Below are 25,570 nucleotides of genomic sequence, written 5' to 3'. Positions count from 1 at the left end.
TTGTTCACAAATACTATTCTAAACATCAAAATGTATGTTGTTGTTATTTTTAAAAATCTTTATTCGTTGGACATAATTAGTTTGTTCCTCAATCTGGGTCCCCTTCACTTTAATGCATTGTTTTGTTATTTCTTAGTTCTACACTTTTATTTGTGGTCATCGAAATGAAGATAAAAAAAAAGGAATAAATGTCCCATGCCTTGATTTGCATTAGCTTTTATAGCTGCATTCATTTTATGTCTTCTTGTGTGAAGAGTGCTAGTGATATATCATGAATTAGCCTTAGCTGCTTCTATTTTGAGGACTTTAAAAAAAAACATCTCAAAATGTGTAGATCACCTGACCTATTTTTTTTATTACACATATTACATTATAAAACATTTAAGAAAGTATAGTAGTTCCTCGCTAATCAAATACTAATGATAAGCCAGAATTTCTTAGTGTCACCATATGAATGCTGCAAAATTGTGTGTGCATATTGTTGATAATCTCTGTAATAGATATTGTGGTACTGTGTGAGGGTATACTAATGTCATTATTCCTTTTACTATTTCCTCAGGTCTTGTCAATATTTGCCTTTGCTACAACCACTAGCCATAAGAGTTCCACCACCTTCAGCATCTTATGTGCAAATGCAACACAACCTGAAGACCGCACCTTCTATTACAGCTACCCCTATGAGTAAGTTATAAAACTTAAGAACTATTTATCCCTATGCACTGTTGATGGCGATGGAGTCAGTATGCTTCAGCACGGTGTTTGTACAGAGTATCATCTTCTGTCCCTTGACTTACGCTGTTGGGATGCTTTCAAAGTTCGCATATCCGAATCCCTCCACTTTTCCTTGTCAGCCACTGAGGCAAGTCCATTCTTTTTAAGTGCCTACAGCTCACCTGTTTTAGTACTAAGAGAATTTCAGCACAATAATCAAAATAGATTCAAAGAGCTTAAGTGTGAATTTGAATACTTACAAAATAATTGCCTAAGGGCAACTCATACCTGACACTTGGGGAAATAACCTAAGTCATTCGGACTGTTTTGGAATCACGAGAGTTTTCTTGACCAGTTGAAAAGGGCAACTGATACCTGACACTTGGGGAAATAACCTTTTAAGTCATTTGGATTGTTTTGGAATAATGAGTGTTTTCTTGACCAGTTGAAAAGGGCAACTGATACCTGACACTTGGGGAAATAACCTCTTAAGTCATTCCAACTGTTTTGGAATCACGAGTGTTTTCTTCACCAGTTCTCTCTATTGCTCTGTTAAAACCAAACTTCCCACTCAAACATATCTTTATGTTTTTTTTTTGTTAGATCTCCAGCTATTACTGATTAGAAAAATGTCAGACCAGCCTTTGAGCTATTCATATTTTCTATTATAAATCAAAATGATAGCTCAAAGTTTGAGTCTTAAATCATAGACATTGGCACACCTTACAAAACAACATTGACACTCAAGATCTGATTTATAGTCATTATGTTTAATAATGTTAATGCTGCACAAACATTCATCTCATTTGGCCATATATATGTTTATATATCTACTCATACTTTTAATGTAAATTTTATTATTGACTCACAAGCCTTTTATTAAGTTTTACATGACCAGAAATATAGAAAATGCTCTATTTTGTTGTAAATTTAATAGATATATACAAGTTGTTGACTAAGTTAGGACTTGGAAAGCTGTAATTTTTTTTTTTTTTTGAGGCAGTTGAATAATCACATCTACAGTATTTTAAGTTTTAACTTGTCGGCCTGTTTTGACAATCTGAACATTAAAAATCATAACAAATTTCACAAAATCCTAAATGCTACTAGTAAGATCATTTGCAACAAAAAAAAATCGCATTCGGTCACCTACTCAAGAAAAACATTGTTAAGAAAGCTAAAATGATTTTATGCATAATTTGGGTCAAGATTTTAATACAAAGAGACCGATGACAAAAACAAATACAGGAACTCTTTTTGTGTTCCCTTGGCAATTAAATCATAGAATGAAACACTGATTTCTGATGCAAATGTCCAATGTAATGTTTAAGAGAAACTGTGGTATGAATATATAGTTTGTGCGCATATGTTTGTGCTATAATATAATTCATTTGCTCTTATAGTGATTTGTTATGTGTAATGCACAATTGTAAGACACATTTTCTCATGGATAATAAATATTATTATTATTATTATTTATTATCATTAGGTCTAACAAAACATGCAAAACAAGTGTTCGCATTAGAAACTCAGAAAAAAACTGCGTTTCCCCTGACATAATGCACATCACCCAACCCCCATCCCTTTCCTGTACATTCTGTTATCACAAACCTTTCTGAAAGGGGAAACCAAATTACCACCCTGGGCCAGACATTGTTATTGAATCAAGTCTGCATTCAAATATACAACAAAAGACAGAAGTTGCTTTGGCAATATTCTATCTTGTGCTCATGCAAGATTTTTTTTTTCTTTTTGTAACAGGAATCATTGACTAGATGCAAGGATATATATGTTATAAAAAAGAAAGGTGTCTGACATCTTGGGGAAAAAAAAAGGGGTCAATTTTTTTTTTTTATAGCTCTTGCTTTTTAAAAATATCTGATCTGTCTTTTCTTTACTTTCTAGCCCTTGTGATTTATGACTTTTATTTTTCATTTTTTCTTTGAGTCTTGTAGTTTATGTTTAGTATCTTACTTCCTACAAACATATTTGTCTGTGTATGTGTGTTACTTATATTATCTCTTTTATTATAAGTATTTTTTTTAATTTTTAGCGGCCCCTGAAAAGGGAAAAGACAGCTGTTAGTTTTGTTTGGCCTGTCTGTCTGTCCGTCCGTCTGTCCATCCCATTTAGATCTCAGAAACTAGAAGAGAAAATGAAAATCGAACATCTTGATATTTTAGATCATTCAAAGTTCTGATGCAGCTGCTACTTTTTTCTTTCTGAAAGTGAACTATCTAAATTTTAAAATGATCTATGCAAGCAGATTTTTCAAAACATTACACCACTTTTTAATAAATAACTTCAGGGGAGGTAAGTCTTTTAAAAAGGTCACAGACTTCTTCATTAATAATTCAAGCTTCATTCATAGATTCGCACGTTGGTACAGAAAATTTGCATCTAAGGTCACAATGGAAAAAAGTATCAATGGATCATTATAAAATAGATTTTCCATTTATTAACTAACTCAAAAGGCCTACTATCTATTCATGATCATAAGTCATAACATTGGCCTAGGTCTAGTAATTTTAAGATTAAATGTGTAAATTCATACGAGTTCTAGTCTAGATATAGTAGATTCTATATCAAGCTTCTATATCTATTTCTAGATCTAGATAATTAAATCTAGACTTAGATCTAGATATAGACTATAGTGGTCTATAGACTTAGATCTAACTCTAGATCTAGACTTAGATCTATTTCTAAATCTAGACTTCGATATAGATTATAGTTATATAGTAAAAATCTAGTTCTAGACCTAGACTTAGATCTTGAATCTAGATTTAGATCTAAGTCTAGGTCTAGATCTAGCTAGATCTATGTCTAGTTTGTATGACAAATGACAATGGAGATATTAATTTTTATTTGTGAGGGGAAAATCTTGCTTGTCAAGTCATTTGTATACATCTGTACTCTACCTAAAGTGCTAAAGTAGGTCAAGATTTTTTTTTTTTCATGTTGCCAATTTATCTCATTTTGTAAGAAGAATAAATCTTTTTAGTTTCTCTTTATTACATGTAACGTTAATAATTTTGAATGCATGGATAAGGTTAATAATAATTATTTTAAAAAATATAAGTGTACTCTAAATGAATATGTGGAGATGCTGTGGCTGAGGGGTAAAGCACTTGGAACTGGAAGTCCTGTGTTCGAATCCTGGTGAAGACTCTAGGTGGACCACTTCGGGGGCCGATTTTGAGTTTGTGTTTCCACACAAACTGTCTTTGTAAACTTGTTAATGTTTGTTTCTTAAGCTTTTGTTCAGAACATTTTTTTTCTGAATATTTTTTCTGTATAAATTTTGAGGAAAATTTTCAGTCAAATTTCATATACAAAGTTTTTGAAACCTAAAAGTCTTTAATTGTGTGCCTTTTTTGGCAAACATAGAAAACTGTACCAATAATGCATATTTAGTTATAAAAATTTAGGGAAATAGAATGCTTATTATATGCTGAGATGAAGGAAGTGATTTTAGTCTTTGAGACCTATACCTACACCTAGCCCATGCTGTTATAATGGTTATGTGACATCTTTTGTGGAAAGCAGAACCAATGGGTTCTCTCATTTGAGATGATATAACAAGGTCTTTAGGGCTCACAAAGACCTTCCTTCAGGGAGCAGTACCTGGAAAAAAAAGAAGAAGCAGACAGAGAAAACAATGGGAAGACAAAATAAAAGCCATTAAAAGTGGTTCTATCCAAAGCAAAAGACAGGAGGAATGGAGGAGGAGGGTAGACAAATCTTGTGTGGTGCCCCAACGGTCCAACAGACTAAGTGATAGGTGTCAGGTGTCAAGGAGTCAGAGCCCTTTGATTTGTTATGACCACCTTAATTGTAGTCCCTACAAATATCTTGACTTTCACCTAACTTTAGGTAGGGAACACTATGGTATGTTCAGTGGTTATTGAAGATTCTATTCCTCCATACTTGGTCTTGAAGTTATTGTGAATGTACTCAGTTTCATTACTAATGTCTGTCAATTTGTGTATTTTCAGTCTAGAGAGTGAATGCTTCAAGCTTTGTGACACTGATGCCAAACAGTTCTGCCTGTTGTCTGGCTCCAAGTCATCAGCTGAATTCTATGTGTTTGTGGGTGTGATAGTCTTCTTGTATTGTCTGGCAGCACTAGTCCTCTACATATTCTTTGATGACTTGTACAGACGTAACACGAGGCTGGTCATTGTGGTAAGTCCTGCTTGTTGTTAGCTGCTGGAGATTGATAGTAGTTGAATGAAAGTTCTTAGTCCTTATTTCTTTATTTTCGTTTATACAGACTCAAAAGAATTAATTGTGGTGATAATGAAGAATTAATTGAAGAAAGTAGTGTTTAGAAGGGAAGGAGAAATGGCTTGTAGAATTTAGTTTAAATTTTTATTTTGAGGAGGCCATTTAATTACTTCTATTAAATGTTTAAAAGAAATAAAAAATTTTTTTTTTTTTCTTCTTTTTATTTTTGAAATACTGAATCTTGAAAAGTAAATGTCTATGCTTTGAGCTACTAAATTGTGTTATTACTTGTGTTATTGTTACCATCACCTTTATTAACCTGAACAATACCTATTGCAGGACTTCATCATTTCTGTTGTTCTGACCCTATTATGGATTATTGCCTCCTCTGCTTGGGCAGCAGGAGTGAGTGATGTGAAAACATACACTGACCCAGAGGAAGGAGGTATTTTTGGTACTGGCCAATGCCAAAAGGACCTCTGTAAGGTCAAGAGTTTAGGCAACTTTGCTAGCCTTAATGTTTCCTTAGTAAGTAATTTACCATTGCTTGACATTCTAATGCTTTTTTTTTGTTTCAAAGCTTATATCATCTCATTCTGTCTGTCTGGTACAATTTTGTACAGGTTATTTCTCCCACACCCATTTTCAGATCAAGTTCAAACTTTACACATGTATTTGTTGTACCCAACTTAATGTGAATCAATGAAAAAAAATCCCAATTAGCTAATTATTTATTGGTAATTTATTATTGTGTTTGGTATCAAAAAAGGGAAATAAATGCTACTTTTTGTGGCCGTATTTGTTCAGTTATTTCTATTATTACATTTTGTTCAAGCTTTTTCTCCCACTTCCCATTTTCTGATCAAGTTCAAATTTTGCTCAATTATTGATAGTCAATGACAAGACTTGAATCAATAAAAAAATTTGTGTTTATTAATTAATTTTGTTTTATAGAGAAAAATGGAGCTATTACCTGCAGTATTGAGATATTTGACAGAGGTGTCCCTTAGATAAGCTTTGTTTTTTTTGTGTATTTTTAAATATGCTTGATTTTTATTTTTTATATCTGCATATGAGATTTTGGTTTCACTAATATATCATAATGCAATTTCCCTCTTACACAATCAACAGACTGGTGAAGATATTTTCACTTTGTTAGAACTTTGCTGTTATATTACTTATATATAAATGTTACTTGGCATGTAAATCTACTTGAATAATATTATTCCAAAAACTGCTTCAATTAAATGCAATTCTAAAATGTATAATGTCTCTAAGTTCTTTCTTGACTCAAGGACTAACAAAATTTCTGTATAAATTCTACTTTTTTACAAAATATTTTCATTGATGATTTACATAATAAATGAACGCATTTCAATAAGTAGTGGCTGAGGGGTAAAGCGCTTGGCATCTGAACTGGCGGTCCTTTGTTTGAATCCTGATGACGACTGGGATTTTTATACTTCGGGATCTTTGGTCGCCCCTGAGATTACACAGCTCTAAAAGATACCTGACATTAGTTGGGGAAAAGTAAAGGCGGTTGGTCATTGTGCTGGTCACTTGACACCCTCGTTAACCGTAGGCCACAGAAACAGATGATCTTTACGTCATCTGCCCTATAGATTACAAAGTCTGAAAGGGGGAACTTAACTTTACTTTTAATCATTTTAACTATCCCAGTGTATACTATTTAGGCAATAAAATACAGTCAAATAGATGGAGAAGAAATGTGGGAAGGAGGAGATAAGTTAACCTAAAGAGAGAAAAAAATATAAGAAAATATAAAGAGGAAGATGGGTGGAAATTTAGAATAAAATAGTTACACTAAACAATGTCAAGGATTTGGTATTAAAAGATCCCTCTTGCCAACTAAATAATAAAAGTTACTAAAAAGTTTTACAAAAATTACATACCTATTAAAATACCTAGCTTATTTACATTTCCTATATTCTGTACACCAGAAATAGGTATGTACCATAGATCAGGACTTTTTTTTTTGTGACGTACACACCGGTATGGTGTACCGGCACCTTTTTCAATGTAGAGAAAAAATTATTACGTTTCTTATATTTTAACATTTATTATTAATATATTAGTAATTAAAAAGTTAGGCAATTCATCACTGAGTACCGCACCTAATCACTGAGTACCGGCACCGACACACATGGTACATAATTTAGAGATTTGGAGTACCAACGTAGGAGAAATCTAAAAAATTGTCTACAATCACTTTAAGGCAAATATGTACCTAAAGTGAGAAGTTATGTTTTAAAATCATGTTGTGGAAAACAGTCTCACTGACCTATATTACAAACGTTAGATAGATTAGCACTAGACTCAATGTTTATTTATTTATTTAGCTTGGCTGATTACAGGACATAATAAAAAGTTAGAACCTGCGGACCATGTCCTGAGATGTCGTCAGATCTGCCATTAGTAAAGTTTGCTTTCAGACCTAGTGGTCTATGGGCCAGAGGATGAAGTCATCATTTTCATCAGTATGATGGACTGGTTTTACTTTTTCAAATAGATATCTCTTTAAAATCCCAAATCCTTACCACAGCATTAACTGAAATCTGGCTCAGATTAGAAGCTATATCATTTATTACTGATTAGTGGTCCATCATTCCCCATGCTTTACACATCAGTCTTCTTTTCTCATGTTGCTAGTTTTATGTTTTTGTCGAAGTTTTATTTTCTATTTTTAAACATTTTGGGTAGATATGTAGATTATTTCAATTACCAATTTTTTCTGCTTCTAGATCTTTGGTTTTCTTAACTTTGGAGTTTGGATTGGGAACCTGTGGTTCATCTACAAGGAGACTCCATGGTTTAAACTGACAAGCAAACCACCTACAGAGCCAGGTACTGTGTCCGACTATGACCCACAAAAGGTCTAACGCCTGTCCTTTTCTTCTGCTGCTCTGCTGACTTGAGCCACTGAAAACGCATGTGTACTGAGGACAGTGGTCATACTAACTTCTAATTTAGTTTGTTTGCATTGCTGTTGACTGTGGGTTTTTTTTGTGTGATGTAGGTAAGGTGGGTAGGTGAGCATTGAACTTGTTTCTGTGATGTTGATATGTGTGATTTGTTCTATGGATAGACTAGCTTTTGAATGATTGTGTGAGTCAGGTCAAATCAGCAAATGATAGCTGTTTCTCAGTATGTCACTGAATCTTGCTATGCTAATACTATTAATATATTATCATTGTCTTGGCACATTCCTCTTTCTATAGCTTTGCAAGAAAACCACTCGACTTCAGGAATAGATAGCACCAGCGGCTGAATTATTTGTAAATGAAGCAGTTTTTTTTTAAAGCTTATCTTTCAGTAAATGAAATAGAGAAATAACAAGAACGTTTTATAATTGAACAGAACTGAAATTTTGGCTAATGTTTAAAGATATCTTTAAATATCTTTAAACTCCAGCAAAAATACAATCTCTTGAGATTTAATTAGACAAAATGCATCTATGTGTCTCTTATTTCCTTTTTCTTTATTTTAAAAACAATTAAAGTTATACAAAAGATATACACATTAAAAGACAAAAACATACTCACTACTTCTTATATCTAATGATACATAATAATGCAAAGTGCAGTTGATTATGCACATTCAGTTGCAGTATCCCAATTACTTAGGCTTTAGTCTTTAAATAGTTAATGTCAGTGATAGATGAAAGGTTTAAAAAGCTTTGAATATAATGAATAAAGCAGTAATAGCATCTAGATGGTTTTAAGTATGCTCATAATATTGTTTATCAGTCTTCAGCTTTATTTTGCAACTGATTCACTTACAAATATGTGTGTGTGTGTGCAGATTTAGATTATATGTTTATGGACTTTACAAGGACTTGTCCTTGCTCCGAAGAAATGGCATAATTCCACAGCTTTAAACCTCATTTCTTAATTTTTTTTAGTTCTCTTTGGCACTTACTAAGACTGTTAACAGATCATTCATATTCCTAGAAAGAAATCCACCGGCAATATTTGACTATTATTTCATTGAACTAGCTATGTTTTGTTTTTTTCTGTATCATACTCAGGAAATTAAATATTTTTTATTAGATGTAACAGTCTAGTGAATAGATTTTCTTTCTCTGAGCTATAAATTGTGATCACTGGCACATAGAACTCTGAAATCATCACTGCATGTCATGTGGGGTGGGAAGGAGTGCCAAAAGATATTTCTGAGCTTAGCAAAATTTTGCTTTCTGAATGTTGTCATTGTAACATGTGGTGCTACTCTCTTTCTGTATAAGCTGCTACTGATAGGAAACAATATGAGGAAACTAATAAGATGGCTTGAAACATTTGAATTTGAAGTCTTCTTACTCTTGTCCATAACAAATTTTCCCATAAATTTGAATTTTTTTTCCCGCTCATATACATAGATTAAACAGAAGTTTGGATAAGTTTTAATTTTAGTCCATTATTTGAGTTCTTTTTTTTTATTTAAACAGTGAGATATAGAAATACATATTCATAGGCAAATTCTTTACGACCAATCAAAGTTTTAAGTTGGCTGTGATAAGTAGCTCTTTCATTATGGATATACAAAGACTTGCATTCTTTCATAGAATTAATGGAAATGCATTTTATGTTTTGCTTATTGTTGATGATGCTTTAAGTTTATGGTGAAATGAAACTAACCAGGCCCAAGACAGGACATTGACCCAGTTGAAAGATCATGAGTTACATTGTACATTGTACTTTAACATATAAAATCGTAAAACTGTGGACTCACCCCTTTTTCTTCTGTTTTACATCAGCCAGCACCCCCCAGTCTGTAGACAGCAGCATCAATCACATCTGAGACAACCCTTTTTTTTACGATCTTTGAGGAGGACTTAGGCATGTGTGCACTAGACTAGTCTTTGTGTGTTTGTGTCTCCACAGAATACTACTGTTTGTCTGTTACATTATAAATACATCATCACTAAATTATGAATTTCATTTTGATTGTAATGCAAAGATTTGTTTTATTTTTAAAATTGATTGCTAACATTTCAAAGGTTCAACAGTTGAGATTTTACATTTGACCGAAAATTTCAATGAATTATTTTTCTCTCCACGTTCTTACGTTGCTGATTTATTGCAACAATTCTTTCAATGTATTTCATGATCTGATCAACACCTAGTTATTAGTCTTTTTAATTAGTAATTTTTATTTTATTTTAATCAACTGCTGATATACTCACTCCATGAGCTAATAAAAAAAAAGGCATATAAAAAAAACTAGTTGATTGTTTCTAAGGAAGTTTGACTTTTTAAATAAAGTTTTTTTTTGTTGAAAAACGTCGTTAGATGCAGCTGAGCCCCCCTCCCCCTTCCTTTAAGACATAGATCCTCCTCAACTCTGTTTATCTTGGGCATGCACACAGTCATTTGGAAATCCAACTAGAGTTTTTTGGTTTAAAAACTTAAATGCAATGTCAGGGAAGGGATCTATTCTGGAAATTTTGGTCCTAAGATTGAAAGGTATTAAAGGCATTCAATTTCTGAACAGCACTATTCTAAACTAACATCTAGGTGTTGGGATGTATCTTTTTTTTGAGAACCCTTTGAAATGTTACTTTGTATTCGTGCTAACATTAAATTGCTGGTAAGTGTGGAATTTTGTTTGCGTTTTTTAAATATTTTTTTTTCCGCCTTGAACTCTGTCCCACTTGGGCTCAACGCTCTCGTGCAGCATGTATGATGCTGTCCCTTTATTTGACTGTGACAATGCTATGATGTATGATGTTATATTTCCCCCCTCAGACCAACATAGTCCTATCTCTGGAAATAACTACTAAGTAAAGTCAACTGTCAGCAGACGTCCCATATCTTGTGTAAGTAAACCACTTGTTGCCAACTCTACTCACCCCACCTTCCTTCAGTTTTTGTTTAAAATACCATTTCAAGAATTTATTGCCATTACAAGATTAAGATAAAATAACTTAATATAAATCTATATCATCTTTATAATTGCAAACACTCACTTTTTTTTCTGTTTAAGCAAAACAAAATACAACAAACTTTAAAGACTATTATAGTTCAATTTTGTTTCAAAACATCAAAATTTGCTTCAGTGCTTTTTGGATCTTGTTGCATGACATTTCCTGCTTTTGTTGAATTTTGTTTTTTCTGATTTTTTTTTTTTTGGTGATTGGTTGTGTTTTATTTTGTTTTTTGAAAGTTTTTTCAGGCTAAAAAGTGTTTTTTTTTTTGTATTTTTGGGTTGTTATTATTTAAATTTAGTTTTATGTGGTTTGATTTATTATTATTACAATAATTATTAGATTTTGATTTGCAACAAATGTTGCATATTTCCTCAGATGTGATTTCTTGTTATTGTATGTTAGAGTTCTTGTAGAAATAAAAAAAATTCTGCTAGTTTGTTGACCTGAGAAGCAAGTCTTTAAATACTAAATTCTAATAATATTTAATTAACAGATGTATGCACTTTAAAATGGTATTTAAGAAAATAGTGAATTCATTCTTTCTTAAGAGCATACTTTTCAGTAAATCTTTCCAAAGAATTGTGAAAATAACAAAGGAATGAAAGGAGATCAATTTAGTGGCTAATTTATTTGTTTTAAGGAAACCTGTTTGTATTTATTGTCTTTTAGTTTTAGAACTATTAGATACTGATACTCTCCGATGCTGTGCATGTGTCTGCATGTCTGCCTCATCATGATCCACTGTTAGCATTGTGTGATTGCTTCATTACTCATTTGGAGCTTTTGTTGAAGATGGGCTTCAAATTTTGTTTTGTTTCTGTTACCTCTACCATTCCTTGTTTTAACACAGTCCAATTCATATTCTATGTTACTAATGTATACAACTTATACTATTGCTATTGCTTATGTAATGTCATGTTTAGAAAGGCTAATGTCAAGTATTAACTACATAGCAATGTTCAACATATTTGATTTAGTGTGTGTAAACAAAACAGATTAAAGAGAACTTGTATTTATTTCTGAACTATGTCTAGTTGTTGGTTTTTATCTTTTGGTTGTCCTCCACTTGTGTTTGTTTTTCTGTGTAGAGTTTGTCTTTTGGTTGTCCTCCACTTGTGTTTGTTGGTCTGGACCAGTTCCTACTTCCAAAATAAGTACTGGACTAAAGTCTGTAATATTTTATTGTTATTCAAGTCAAAAACAGTTCATTTTTAAATGTTTCTTACATGGTTAAAAGGTTGGTTTATTGAGTTTAAAAAAGGAATTGGTTTATAGCTTATATTACAAAAAAAAACAAAAAACTCTATTGCTTGTAAATGTATTCTTAAAATTAAAGTATAGATCTACGTAACCTATGGACATTGCAAGTAACAAATTGAGCAATTCTTCATTTTCTTTTCTTTTCCAACCTATAGTTTTGAATGAATTACCACTTAGGAGTCTCAATAAATATATTAATTTGAGAAGTTAAATTATATAACCCATTAAAAAAGTTTTGTTTTTTTTAATATTTGAACCATCTGGGCATTATATTGCTCCCCTATAGTCATGTTACATTTGTATTAGCCGATATAGTCAATTTAATTAGAGAACTTATAATTTATGACAAAAAGATCTTTTAAAACTACTATTCTACATAGATATACCCTTTTTAGGGGGCAAATGTAGTTCTTTTTAAGTTTGAAGTAATGGTACGTGAAAGAGTCTTTTAATTTAATTTTTTTTTTTTTGGTTGAATTTTCAATTATTGATTTCAAATATTGAGACACTATTTAGAGTTTTATTTTTAATCATAAAGGAATCGTACATATATTTTTTTATTTTGAAAGGCCCTTGTTACAAAAAATGCACAGAAATTCACCATCTATTCCCTACACAGCATTTACCATGAAAAGCTGAACTATTGTGACTTATACTGTTTTAGTCATTTTGTTTTTATGTACACTAAAGTGGATGATTACTAACACAGAAACAAATGCATTTTAAAGTTTGAAGGTTTTATTGCATTACATTTAGATTGCAGGCCAATGTTTCTGAACTTGCAGTACAACAAATCTAAAGAGAAATTAACATTTTTTCCCATAAAACCTGTTTAGCGATTGCCGAGGACAGACATCTTTGATTTTGGCTGCTTAGTGTCACCGTATGTGATGGACCCCTTGATAGTGCATACATAATACAAAATGTGGCAAACTTTTTGCTGATCACACTCAGTGGACCAATGTTTTTCTAGACTCTGACTATTCGAAAGGCACGCTTTTACACTATCAGCTTATTTGCATATTGCATTGTCCTTACAGAATGATATTTTGTATTAACATGAATTTACTGCATTAAATTTTTTTTTTGGGTGTGGCTTTATTCAGGTAAGAATGGTGCTGCATTTATTAAGACATTTCTTCTAATTGAACTGCTTAGATTAAAAAGATCAAGTTATTGAATTTAGAAGCTTTAATTTTGTAATGAACAGGTAGAATCTATAATCTAGTTAATGTTAGCTGAATAGTGCTTCTATGTTTCCACTTTTCACTATTATGTAATGACTAGACCTACTTGAATTAAAAATTGCTAACACCAGAATATATTGTTTTTGATGTCGAATTAAATAAAATTTTATGTTCTTATTGCTAGAAATAAGCTGTTTCTCTCATTGGCTGTTCCTATACATTGTTCCAGGTTATCATTGAGCTTTTCATTGTACCGCTTGATACCAACTTTGAGCTTTTCATTGTCCCTGCCAACTTTGAAGACAACAAGAATAGATTTTTTTTTTTTAAGTTGAGAAGATTACCATCACTAGCAGGAAACAACAGCTTATTCTTGAATTTTAAATCTAAATTTGTATGAATACATTTAGGTCTTCATGACAAGCTTATAAATGTACATTTTTAAATAAACAAATTTATTATTAATTGCAAACCAAAATTATATTTATGAACAAGTAAAACTAAATTTTGAGAAAGTTTGATTCTTGATGCTGTGATTTGTTTCAAGTAACACAAGACATTTATCTTTGCTTACATTTTTTTTTGTTACTTGCAAGTATATCTAGAACTGCAACATTTAATGGATTTGTTTTCTAGGTATTTGTTTTGTGTGTGTGTTTTTTTTTCTAAAGGGGTGTTTTGTTATCATTTTGTAGACAACTTTTTGTTCTGAAGGAAATAAACCACTCAGTTATTTAGTGTACTGTAAACCTGGGCGTCTCTTTCATGTTAACATGATCCCAAACTATTGTAGCTTATAGAGTCATCGTTTAAGTATGGTTTAGAGTATATATGTAAAGTGTATGGATAACTATATGTATATATGTCAACCAATATTTGTCATTGTAAGTTGTGGTGAAACTAGTAAATGTCATTGATTAAACCATTTGTATATTTGCCAGATATTTGGAATGTCTTCATCTATTTTTTTTTTTTTAAATCTTCTTTTGAAATATGCAGCTACTAATTAACTTATCTAGATTCAATAGGGGAGAAATTTTATTTGAATCATGGGTGTTGGGACCTGTGGGCTATTACCCTGTAATTTTGATATACATGTATTCATTATTATATTTTTGAGTTCAACTTTACAGTGTTAGGAATAATAATGTCAATCCACAATCAGAAGCTGATTCTAGGTTTCAAATACAGAGCTATTGTCCCTCAGACCACCATTACATGTGTCTATGCTCTACATGTTTATTTATACTCAAAAAATAATAAATTTAGAATTAATGAACTCAATCAGAAAGTGACATCATTCAAAAAAATTGCTTGACACATTGAAATATGGTGTAATTGTTTTAAAGCGGGAATATACAAAAAACACTTTTTTAAAATTCATTTAAATCACTTGCATATATAAAATACATACCATTATACCATTTATGTATATGTTACTATATAAAGAGTTGTTTTTTTAATTCATCCTCTGCATCATTATTATTTGCACAGAGTTTATTTTTGTTTATTGTCTAAAGAAATAATTCAGAGTTGATGAGTCCACACTAAATGTTTTCTCATTCATCCATCATCAAATGTTTAAGCTCTGAAGTGTCAGCATGACATTTTCAAGTATAGATAGATCATTATTTTAAATAACTGTCAATTGTTTTTTTCTACGGACTCTCAATGTCATCAAATCATTTTCAACTTAGAACTTGTGTTTAATATGTTGCCATCAGTGGCTGTGTGTCTAGTAGATGTCTAGTCAAAATCCAATCATTCCACCTAAAGGGCTCCTCAGCTGATGCAATAGGATTGAAGCAGTTCTATATAATTCAAGCCATGTGTTGTTGTTTGGTTTATTTGTGGATGTTTTGCAACTTATCAATAAAACATAGATTTAAACAATTTGGCTTTATTTTTCTCATAAATTAATTGCTGTGGACTCAACAGTTTTGCATCATAAAGAATGTGATGAAATTAAATTTAGTAGCCAACCCGCAGCGTAGCAAATGCCGCTATTTAGTGACTGGTGAACACTTCTTGAAAGACACAGTTGTCCAAATGGGGTGGGTTTGGGCAAACATCGTGTGTGTGGTGTCCCGTACGGTTACAAACAGAGACTACTTATTCTCCTCCCCCCCCCCTCTTTTTATCTGAGCCGGGCTTTCTGTCGTTGCGAAAGTTACATGGGGTACCGGTAACTCTAGTCCGACTTTAAGAAATAAAAGAGTTATCTTTCCATGACTTTTTCATCGAGGGTTAGAGAGTCTGCGTGGTATCCTGCACGGTTGGGCGACGTAGAGAATTATATACAGAAGATTTCAAATAGTTGACAACATCGTTGCTATGGGGGCAAAACATCCTAATAGATCAGGGGGTGGGCAAATTGCGACCCGCGGACACCTTCAGAAACAGCCCACATATTACACATATTAAAAATAAATAATTTTAAATGTCTATATAAATTATTGAAACTTCTTATCACTTCTGATGAAGGGGCTAAATGTCATGTCATTCTAAAAAGTTGAAAGTAATTGAAGATTATTCTTATTGGCAATATGTCGAAACATTCAGTCAAAGACACAAACTCAAGCCATTATATATTTAATGCTTTGAAGAACTGTGTTGAAAGTGTTGGCTTGGAACAAGTGTAACAACCGATGGAACACGAGCTTTACTGAGAGTTTTTTTTTTGTACTAAATAAAAGAGTAGGCCTACTTATTCCAACCATAAACTCGAAATGGAGTAAACGGGAAAGTTTCCGCCAAGCTGCATTGAAAATCGAACATATTGTTGACCCAAGTATCTCAGTGATCAAACCTATCAGAGCCAGGGGTTTTAAGCACAGGCAGTTCCGAAAAGTACTTGAAGAGTTGGAAACAAAACATTCTGATGTTCGGTAACACAGTAGTATCAGGTGGCTTAGCATGGACAAGGCATTGGGAAGAATACGGGAAGAAATTATGTTCCTTGAAGGACACACTTTGTTACTAATATTTCTAATGAAGAGTGAAAGACACTTTTATCTTTTTCATCGGAAGTATTGCAGTGGGTTGGTTGCACAGGAAACACGTGCATGTGACATCTGTTCAAGCAAAGCTACCCCCCTCCCCCATTTCTCTGGGCAAGCAAGTGAAAACAGATTTTGTCCTTTCCCTTTTCTGAATGGTGAAACTATTTCTAGTGAAATGGTTGGATTGTGGAATTAGCGAATTTTAAATCGTCCAGAACTTGTAACCAATTTTCAAAACCCTTGGCTCACCATTTAATGCAGAAGCTGATTCAGCTCCAGAGGACAAACCTCCAAGCAAATTATGACCTGAGATGCTCCAGTCTTTCCACAGGAATTTTATGGGTACCAGAAACTGTATTTCCACACTTTAAAAAAAAGGCTGATGCTAAATTTACTTATTATTTGGGTCCACAAACAACTATGAAAATGTTGTTTTTTTTATTGTAAGAACAGGTCAATGCTGACTGAGTGTAGTTTGACACCAGTTACACGGATAACAACTAGTAAGATAGTTCCAACATTATACGCGATAGTAATCAAACACTTCACATTAGGTACAACTACACAACAGAAATTTTGTGTGATGTAAAAAAAGGCAATAACGAAATTCAAACAAATATTTCAGTTTCAGAAACTGCTAACTCTTGTAATCGAGAGTGTAAGAAAATGAAATGTAAATGTGTAATACAGTATACATGTCAATTACAAGACATTATACAAAGTTAGCTACCGTACCAGAATATATATATATATATATGTGGCCTCCCATTCCTAATTTTTTTTATACGGCTCTCGATACAAAAAGGTTGCCCACCCCTGTAATAGATGATTCCCTTGTAGGCTGCCCATACATCCAAATGGATCCCTTTACCAGGTAGTGTAATGAAAACATGTATGCAGTTTAAATTTGATAGAGGCGAGAAAGAGCATTCCATTTAACGTGGACAGTTGGCAGAACAACGCTTGTATTCCACTTTCAGCCGGAAAGTTTCAAGGTTATTTTTCAGTCAAGAAATACACAGGCTCTCAATTCATGAAGCACTGGTTGTGGGAATGTTGTTTATTAGTGTGTATCTGCAACTGTATTGTTATTGCTTTAGTAGTAATGCTGAGGTGGACAATAGTTTGGACCAATAAAATTAGGGAGGGGCGATGCAATTTAATTAACATAATTTATTAATTTTCTGGAGAAAATAGATAAATTGTAAAACAAAAAAAAAAAACCTAATGATTTTTAAAGATGAATGCTGTTAAATGATATTTGAAATATATCAATTAGGCACCCTGTGATTAGTTCTAGTCTAAAGCAAACAGCAGAACATTTTGTGTAATAAAAGTATAAGCGCCAGACACATCTAGGTTTAGCTGGGTTTTTATTTTTTGTTTTATTCATATTTCTACCAATGACATGTTGATATTTAAAAAAAAAATAATAAAGCCAACAACAAAGCACTTTGTCTATAAACACACCACTTGAGACACAATGGTTTAGCTATAAAAATACAAAGATGATCAAAATATAAAGATGAAATGAATTCAAAATAAAAATAATACCAATGGTTTCTTAAACATTGACAAGTGCTTTTACAAATTTCATTTGCGTGTTCGTACAATTCAAACACTTTCTGCTGCCTGACTTGATCATTAAAAATTCTTCCCAACATTGTAGACATACACAGTCAATGTGTTACAGCCTCAGCCTCAAATGTACATACACAACAACAGTAGCTACACCAGAATCTCCATACAGATCAAACATTCTCAAAGCATGCTTATTCTCCATCCTCCTCTTCATCTGTAAACATAAAAAAAAAACAATGATTTGTAATGTTACTAATGTATGAGAGAATACAGTTAATAATTTTTAAAACGTTCTTTTAAAAAGCTTGTTCAGCTAATAGTAGTAATTACTTAATTTTTTTTAACTATTGGAAATGTACGAAGCTTTGGGGAGATACTCCCTTTATACTCCCCCCCCCCCCCCCACAAAAGTGAGCATGCTAAAAGCATAAATGTTGCCTTAAACAAAAACTAAAATATTTCCAATCGCATACATTTATTATTGTTAGTCTAGATTTATTAAAAATTAATTGCATGACTGATTCAAAATAATTGATACAGTTTCACTCATATAAGCTTTGTTGTTTTTATTATTATTTTTATATTATACTAGCGTATTAATTTGCTTTAAAAAAGTTAATATCAAACCTATCATTTATAAAGTATTTTTCTGGCTATTAAAATAAAAAGATTTCTAGGACCAAGCCTCATTAAAAAAAAAAAAAAAAGCTTTGGCTGTTTGGTCAACATTACTTAGCAAATTCAATGACCTATCGAGAGTTATGGGAAAAAAAATATCTGTATAGCAGGAACTGAAAAGCACTTTTACATATTTTAACAATTAAAACCAAAGAAGGCCTGTTAAAAAAAAACAACTAGACTACAAGAACGTTATTGTGACTTAGTTTATAACCTATATGGAGGTGCTCTGGCTGAGCGGTAAAGAGCTTGCCCTCTGAAGACTGGGAGTTTTAATTTCGGGATCTTTGGATGCCTGAGTCCATCCAGCTCTAACGGGTACCTGACATAAGTTGAGGAAAAGTTAAGGTGGTTGGTTGTAGCGCTGGCCACATGACATCCTCGTTAACCGTTGGCCACAGAAAGGGATAACCTTTACATCATCTTCCCTATAGATCGCAAGGTCTGAAAGAGGAACTTTAACTTTTTCTCCTATAACCTATACAGAATAATTTCTTCTGTCTTAGGTCTTTCAAATTATCAAATTCTGTAAGGAATCCATACACTGAATCTTAAAAAGGAAAAGGGAGAGAACTGAGAGAATTAAATCTAGTGAACATTATTTCCTCAGTAAAATGTGTACAGATTTTAACTTTAATTTCTGTTAAAATATTAACTGAATTTTTCACTTCTGCTCATACATTTTTTAGTTTTAATTGTATTACAGTAAGATCAAAGCCTACTTGTCACAATATCAAATTGTACTCAAAGTAATGACAAAGAAAAATATACCTTGTAAGTAGCATTTAGTAATGTGGAGTGAATACATTTGCAATAACAACACAAACAAGGCGTTTGACTTATTAACTCCCATATAGACCTGAAGTTGTCAAGTAAAGGAAGCACATCGCACTAAAGTTTGTCTAATGACAAGCAAATCTTACCTTCTTCCTCTCCTTCTGGATCATCATCATCATCTTTTTCATCAACGTAGACTTCTGGAATGAAACAAAACTACATCAAGAACTCTTTTTACCATCCTTTTGTATCACATAAGTACAATTTATTTTTAATAATGCAAAATAGAAATTAGGATTAAAACACCCAGAAAAAATAAATTTTGATGCAAACAAAGAATGAACTTTACTATTACACTAGTGCGTGGACTATCAGAATGTGTACATCAATTAAAACATCTGCAATCAGAAACAGAAGGTTAGGGTTAGTCAGCAACAGAAGTCTTAAGAGCATTTACCTCAAGATACTACTGGTAACCAAAAACTGAGAAAATGTATTTTAAACATACCTTGATCCTCCTCACTCTCATCTCCAATAACAACAGCTGATCCATCTTGTTCATCATCCTCTTCATCATCCTCATCTTCTTCATCACTATTTATGTCAATGAAACAATATCCAGTTCATATTGAGCATATTGATAATTTTTTTGCAAAATTAAAGCAACATAAATAGAAAACAAACAAACTCTCACCTCTCTCCATGATCACTGCTTGCTCCACCTTCAGAGGCTAAGTAATACTGTAAGGGGTTGGGCCACATGTCATCTTTAATCACCTATAAGATACATTTTGAAACTACTATTTAGTTACCTGGTAGAGCACTTCACCGACCTATTCAGCTAAAGATAAATCTCTACAACCAGAAACAAAAATAGTAAGATTTTATTCTCATCAATGGAAAAGAATGTTAGGTCAGTAACTACCTAAATACTGGGGTACTTAACTCTTTTTGAATTATTTTCCACACTTGGGTGAAATTAATGTTTTCACCCTTTTGGAGTGTGAAGAATGCTTTGATTAAACTTGTATAACTTTTTTGTTGTTTTATTAGAAAATGATATTATTATATTTGGTATAGAATTAAAGGGGGGAATGCATGTCATTTTTATATAGCACAAAGTAATAAAAAAATAAATAATTATTTCATACCGGTATTAATTTTTGAAATTTTAAAATAAAAACTTAATGACTGCAAAAAAGCCATGATATAGATCTAGACCTGTTCTTAGACAAATTTTATGATCCATATTGGAAATATAAATAGTTTTTTTTTATCATATTTATCTATGTTGTTACAAAACTTTATAGAGATAACTCATCCAAAACCACATAAAATGGACATTTTGTGCTAATTATCCATATCACTACTATTGGAAAAATGAAAACTGATCACTATGGACAAGTCAAGTCTAGATTAGATATAATCTAGGAAATATATTATGAGCCAAAGTAGAAAAAAAAATTATTATTTGATACTTATTCATATTTCGACATAACTTTATATAAAAACCAATGAAACATATAAAATGATTGTTCTGAGCTCTTTATTCTACATCACTATCCCCCAGAACATAAATCTAAGACCTCTCTTTAAAAAAAATCTTTCTCTGTAAAAAAAAAAAACATTCAAAGAAGGGAATTTCAGATGTTTAGCAAAGGGAAACTATCCAAGATAATGTTTTAAGCACAGAAAAACATGGTACAAAAAAAAAAAAAAAAACGAATAAAAAAATTTTAAAACACCCACATTGCCAGTGCTGATCCAAGCTTTACAGCTGGGTAAAATCAACCATGGGCTCATAGTTACGGAGTTAAATGAGAGATCCACGAAGCTTGGCAAAGACAATAAAAATAACTTATTAGCTATAGCTCTATTTTTATCAATTTTACCTCGGCTATCTCATCAGCATTAGGATCTGTATTGTTAGTAAACCAAGTGAAAAAACTCAGAGCTGGCTCAATCTTTCTTTTGCGCCCATTGGTTTCAGATGCACTTCCCTTAGTAAGATCTTTCCCTTCTTTCCATTGAATTTCAGTTGATTTAGACTGTGGTTCCCCTGAACTGGCTAGGTGAAACTCCTTGACAAGTTTCTCATTAGTGAAATATGGGTTTTGTTTAAATGTAAATGTTACTTTGTAGCCCGACTTTATATCTTCAAACTCCTCAACATCCACCTGTAAAAGAATATAATCATAAAATAAAATGCTTTAAGGTAGAGCACAATCGAGTAAGCTATGATGTGATGACTGAAATCATAACCAACTTCTAAGACTATTTTATACAGCAAGCACACCCTAGTTCCAAAAGTTGAACTAGGCTGTTTGGTAAAGGTAAAACGTTTGTACACATTATTTCTCCCACACCCATTCTCAGATCAAGTTGAAACAATTATTCATTGGTATAGACAAGATATGAATCAATAAAAAATAAAAAAAAACAAGTCAATGAATTACTGGTAATTAATTTTTTTTTATGCCAACAAGGGAAATTAATCCTTCTGTATTAACAGATACTGCTAAATATGAAGGGTTTTGACTCTCCCTTAAGATAATTAAACCCTTTATTTCTCACACACATTCTCGGATCAAGTTGAAGCTGCAAACAATTATTTATTTTACAAAACAAAACATTAAATCAATTAAAAAATTAACCAATTAGTCTATTAATTATTAGTAATAAATTTTGTGTTATGCATAGAATAAGGGATATATCTACATTTTTTTATAGATAGAGTTGTAGGTGCAGAGTTCTTTCCCTTAGATAAGCTTTTTTTTTTTATTTCGCAAATGTAATAAATTAGACATTAAATGTAGATATAAAATATCTTGCCCTATCTGTCCCTTGTGTTCATTCTATAATCATTGAATATCGTTACTTACATTTGTTAAGCTCTGGATACAGTCTACTTCTTCATTGGTCAAGATGGCTGATATTTGTGGATGATTGGTGAACTAATTCACAGTCAAGAAACATAACCAACTTAGTAATAATAATAGAAGACAAGCATACTAATATTCACAAATCTATGGGTTATTTAAGAGAATAAAATAAAAGAATATTTTAAATAATATAGTTATTATTGTATGAAAGTATTCCAATCTGACTAGGTTGGACAAACATAAATTAAAATAGAAATAGTTTTAACTTCTATTAATCTAAATAATTTCCATGACCAGATTAAATTACATGATAAGCTTGCCTCAGCATTTCCCACATGATGACACTGAATACCAAGTTACAGTAGACAGAAACCTAGAAACAGGGTCCATATCCAATTTCATGAATGATTTTCCAGGTATTGAAGGTAGAATTTTAGATTTCTTCACTAGATTCTAGTGATTTAGCGTAAATCTAGATTTAGCATATTTCTAGAGAAATCTAGACATTAGATGTATCTCTCGATATATCCTTAAATTGACCAAAATTCACAGAGTTTTCAGGTTAAGCGCGAATTATCTTCACTAGATCTAAATCTAGATACTATTTCTAGCTAGATGAGAAGAATCGAGAGGACTCAAAAGTAAAGTAGCAATTATACTTAAACACTGAACCATAATCTCCAAATACAAAATCTAATAAAATATTAAGAAAGACACAAAGATAAAGGCACATTCCTCGTTCCATGGACTAGTACAAATTGGTACCAGTGCTCCTTCTTCCCCAGTGCTATTAGAGCATGGAGTGGGTTGCCTGAGCCAGCCAGGAAAACCAGTGACTTTTAAAATTTAAGTTGTTGACTAACATGCAAGACTAGATGCATGACACGTAGGGCGTAATAAGATGATATACAGACTTTCCACGTGAAGTCACTCTGTTACAACAAGAAGATTTTAGGTGAGAGAGGGCCCAGAGTGGTGTAGCCTACACATTAGGGAAATGCTTACTCGAGCCAAGGCTAAGGCCGTTTTCTATCACAAGGTCGCGCTTCACAAGTGGGTGAAAGGCGGTGTAGATATGTCATCACTGGTCAGCTCAATGTAACAGAAAAAACGAAGGTTACCGCAGTGATAAATAGCGAAAATAAACACATTTTATCAGGAGAGAACAAACTCAAGGTCCAGTTTTAAAATTCAAGGTTTTTGCTGCGTTTTTTTTTTCTAAATTCAAGGCTTTTTCAAGGCCTTGAATTTAATAATGAAATTCAAGGTGTTTTCTAGGTTTTCAAGGTGGCTACGAACCCTGTAGAAAGATAAAATAATTGTGAGTGCTAATACAGTTTGGAATCAGCTACATTCTGCCAGGGTGTAGCACTGTGTACTGCAAGCTGTATCTTTTAGGCAGGCTAAGGGTCACTGAAACTGGGAGATAAGTGGACAGAAAAATATAGAAGTGCAGATTTTAGAGAGGAAGTGGAGATGGATTGGTCACACCCTTAGAAAAGATACCAGCAACAGAGCTAGGCAGGCCTTAGAGTGGAACCCCCAGGGAACAATATGCAGAGGAAGACCAAAAAGAACACAGCGACGCAGTGTACTTGAAGAAGCCGAGAGGACTGGGAAACCATAAAAAAACTAGCAACAGACCATGGAGAGTGGCATGTTTTTGTCGAGGCCCTATGTTCTATGAGGAACTCAAAGGAGTGATGATGATGAAGGGTCACTGGGTCGATTTTTCCTCATGGTTGACTCCTAAAGCTTTTCCGATATACAGCTTTCCTTCTCTACAGGTTGGTTAGTCAGCCAATGCTAAGAACTTCTATCCTGTCCAAAGATGCTGCTAGCTACTTGCCCTTGCCACCTCTGTTAGTGACATTGTTCCTTCAGCCCAATGGCAATAACCAATACTTGTCAATAGATTAGATTTACTAGACTAGATTGTTATACCTTAAAATTACAAATCTAGATTATCTAGATCTAGCAATAAAAAAGGACAGATTGTACATAGTCATATTGAGTCTAGATTACTCTAGATTCTAGATCTATATATCATGCCATGAGATATATTACAAATTGAAATATGACAATCAATACTATTCAATCAATGACCTAGCCTAATTATAGGCTAATAAAAATCAGAATTTTTATGTACAATCCAGATAATAATCAAAATTCAAATGATCTAGCATTTTAAAAAGGATACTGCAGTCCACCAGAAATTTGGTATCTTCTGAATCATTTCATTTCTTTTGCTGTAGTGTGGCCTTCTCAGTTTGTTATACTTTTGTTCGACGCTGAGGATTTCTTCACTTGCTTTTTCATTCAGCGTGTCGATGTCTGTCTGACAAGCGTCAATATCCTCAAGTGCGGTTTGGGTTACGCTGACATCTAAACTATTTTCATTTGTTTCCAGTTTGGCTTCTTTCGCTTTAGATGCGGGCATTTTAATGACTTATTTAAAATTATGATAGTATGCAAATTAGGCTAGTCTCGATCTAAATTCTAGACTCCAAGTTACAATGTACACTACAAAAACAATGGAAAAAAGGAAAGCACAAACAATGCTATCTACACTTCCTTTTTTCTCGTCTTTCGTTACTTTTTCCTCGTTAGTTTTCATACGCCAAATTGTAGACTGAAGTAGTGCGGCAACAAAAGCTTGCCAGGTACGATCAGAGGAAACGTATTTGAATTCTTAATACATGTATCTTATCTTATCATTGAAATGTGTTGACTTGTTTGCATATATTTATTTATTTATTTTACTTTTTTAAAGAAAAAGTTTTTCTGTAATCATCATATCGTAAAGTTCATTAAAATGCTAATGATTTAATATACCCCCCCCCACAAGTTTTTATTTAATTACATTGTTTAGTATATAGCTAAAAACAAAACATTATTTTTTTTTCATTTTTATTTTTAATTTTCTAGTTACAAGCATAGGCTCAGTTATTTCATGAAAAATTATTCGCTTATTGAAATAATATCGGCTATAATATATATAGTTCTAGAATTTTATAAATGCTTTATAAGTCATGCCAATGAAAATAGCTTAATTAATCCTATATATTTTTTGCTGCATAAAAATTTTTAATAAGGAGAATTTTTAAAATTCATTTGGTACGTAGAAAGTTTAGATCTAATTTATTTGCGCCAGTTGAGTCTAAACCACTGTCAGTGTGGACTCTTGTCTGGCACTTTAAAATTTGTCGGTAGGCTTAGAGATGAAAAACTTTTAAGCTTCCGCGGCGGATGAAATAAAAATATTGCGCCTGCGCATTTCAGTGTATCTTTTAAAGTGGATTATTTATGATAACCTCT

The 25,570-nt window shown here is 32.5% G+C and overlaps 2 protein-coding genes across 6 annotated transcripts in view; one reads left to right on the top strand and one right to left on the bottom strand.

Annotated features, from left to right (window-relative positions):
• The window catches only part of LOC106074534 (synaptophysin-like), an 81,592-nt gene extending 66,367 nt beyond the window's left edge, over positions 1-15,225 (top strand). For 2 of the 5 annotated variants that reach the window (XM_056027196.1, XM_056027200.1), the window contains 5 exons: positions 560-681; positions 4,707-4,896; positions 5,278-5,466; positions 7,701-7,803; positions 9,713-11,909. In XM_056027196.1, coding sequence (XP_055883171.1) covers positions 560-681; positions 4,707-4,896; positions 5,278-5,466; positions 7,701-7,803; positions 9,713-9,756 — 648 coding nt within the window. In that variant the 3' untranslated portion in view covers positions 9,757-11,909. Of the gene's footprint in view, positions 1-559; positions 682-4,706; positions 4,897-5,277; positions 5,467-7,700; positions 7,804-9,712; positions 11,910-13,561 lie in introns of those variants that run through there. The other 3 variants (XR_008777615.1, XM_056027198.1, XM_056027199.1) reach the window with 3 other exon arrangements.
• A 2,465-nt stretch (positions 15,226-17,690) lies between these two features.
• Positions 17,691-24,885, bottom strand: LOC106074538 (protein SET). The gene is made up of 7 exons (XM_013235314.2): positions 24,453-24,885; positions 22,253-22,324; positions 21,263-21,547; positions 20,065-20,147; positions 19,879-19,964; positions 19,517-19,570; positions 17,691-18,129 (listed from the first exon to the last, which is right to left on the bottom strand). The coding sequence occupies exons 1-7, from the start codon at positions 24,690-24,692 to the stop codon at positions 18,107-18,109; spliced, it is 843 nt and encodes a 280-aa protein (XP_013090768.1). The 5' UTR covers positions 24,693-24,885; the 3' UTR covers positions 17,691-18,106.
• Between the last annotated feature and the right edge of the window lie 685 nt (positions 24,886-25,570).

The sequence above is a fragment of the Biomphalaria glabrata genome, chromosome 4 (assembly GCF_947242115.1).
Source record: "Biomphalaria glabrata chromosome 4, xgBioGlab47.1, whole genome shotgun sequence".
NCBI lineage: Eukaryota > Metazoa > Mollusca > Gastropoda > Planorbidae > Biomphalaria > Biomphalaria glabrata.
Note: the sequence above shows the minus strand (reverse complement) of the source record. Positions and strands in the feature narration are given on the sequence as shown.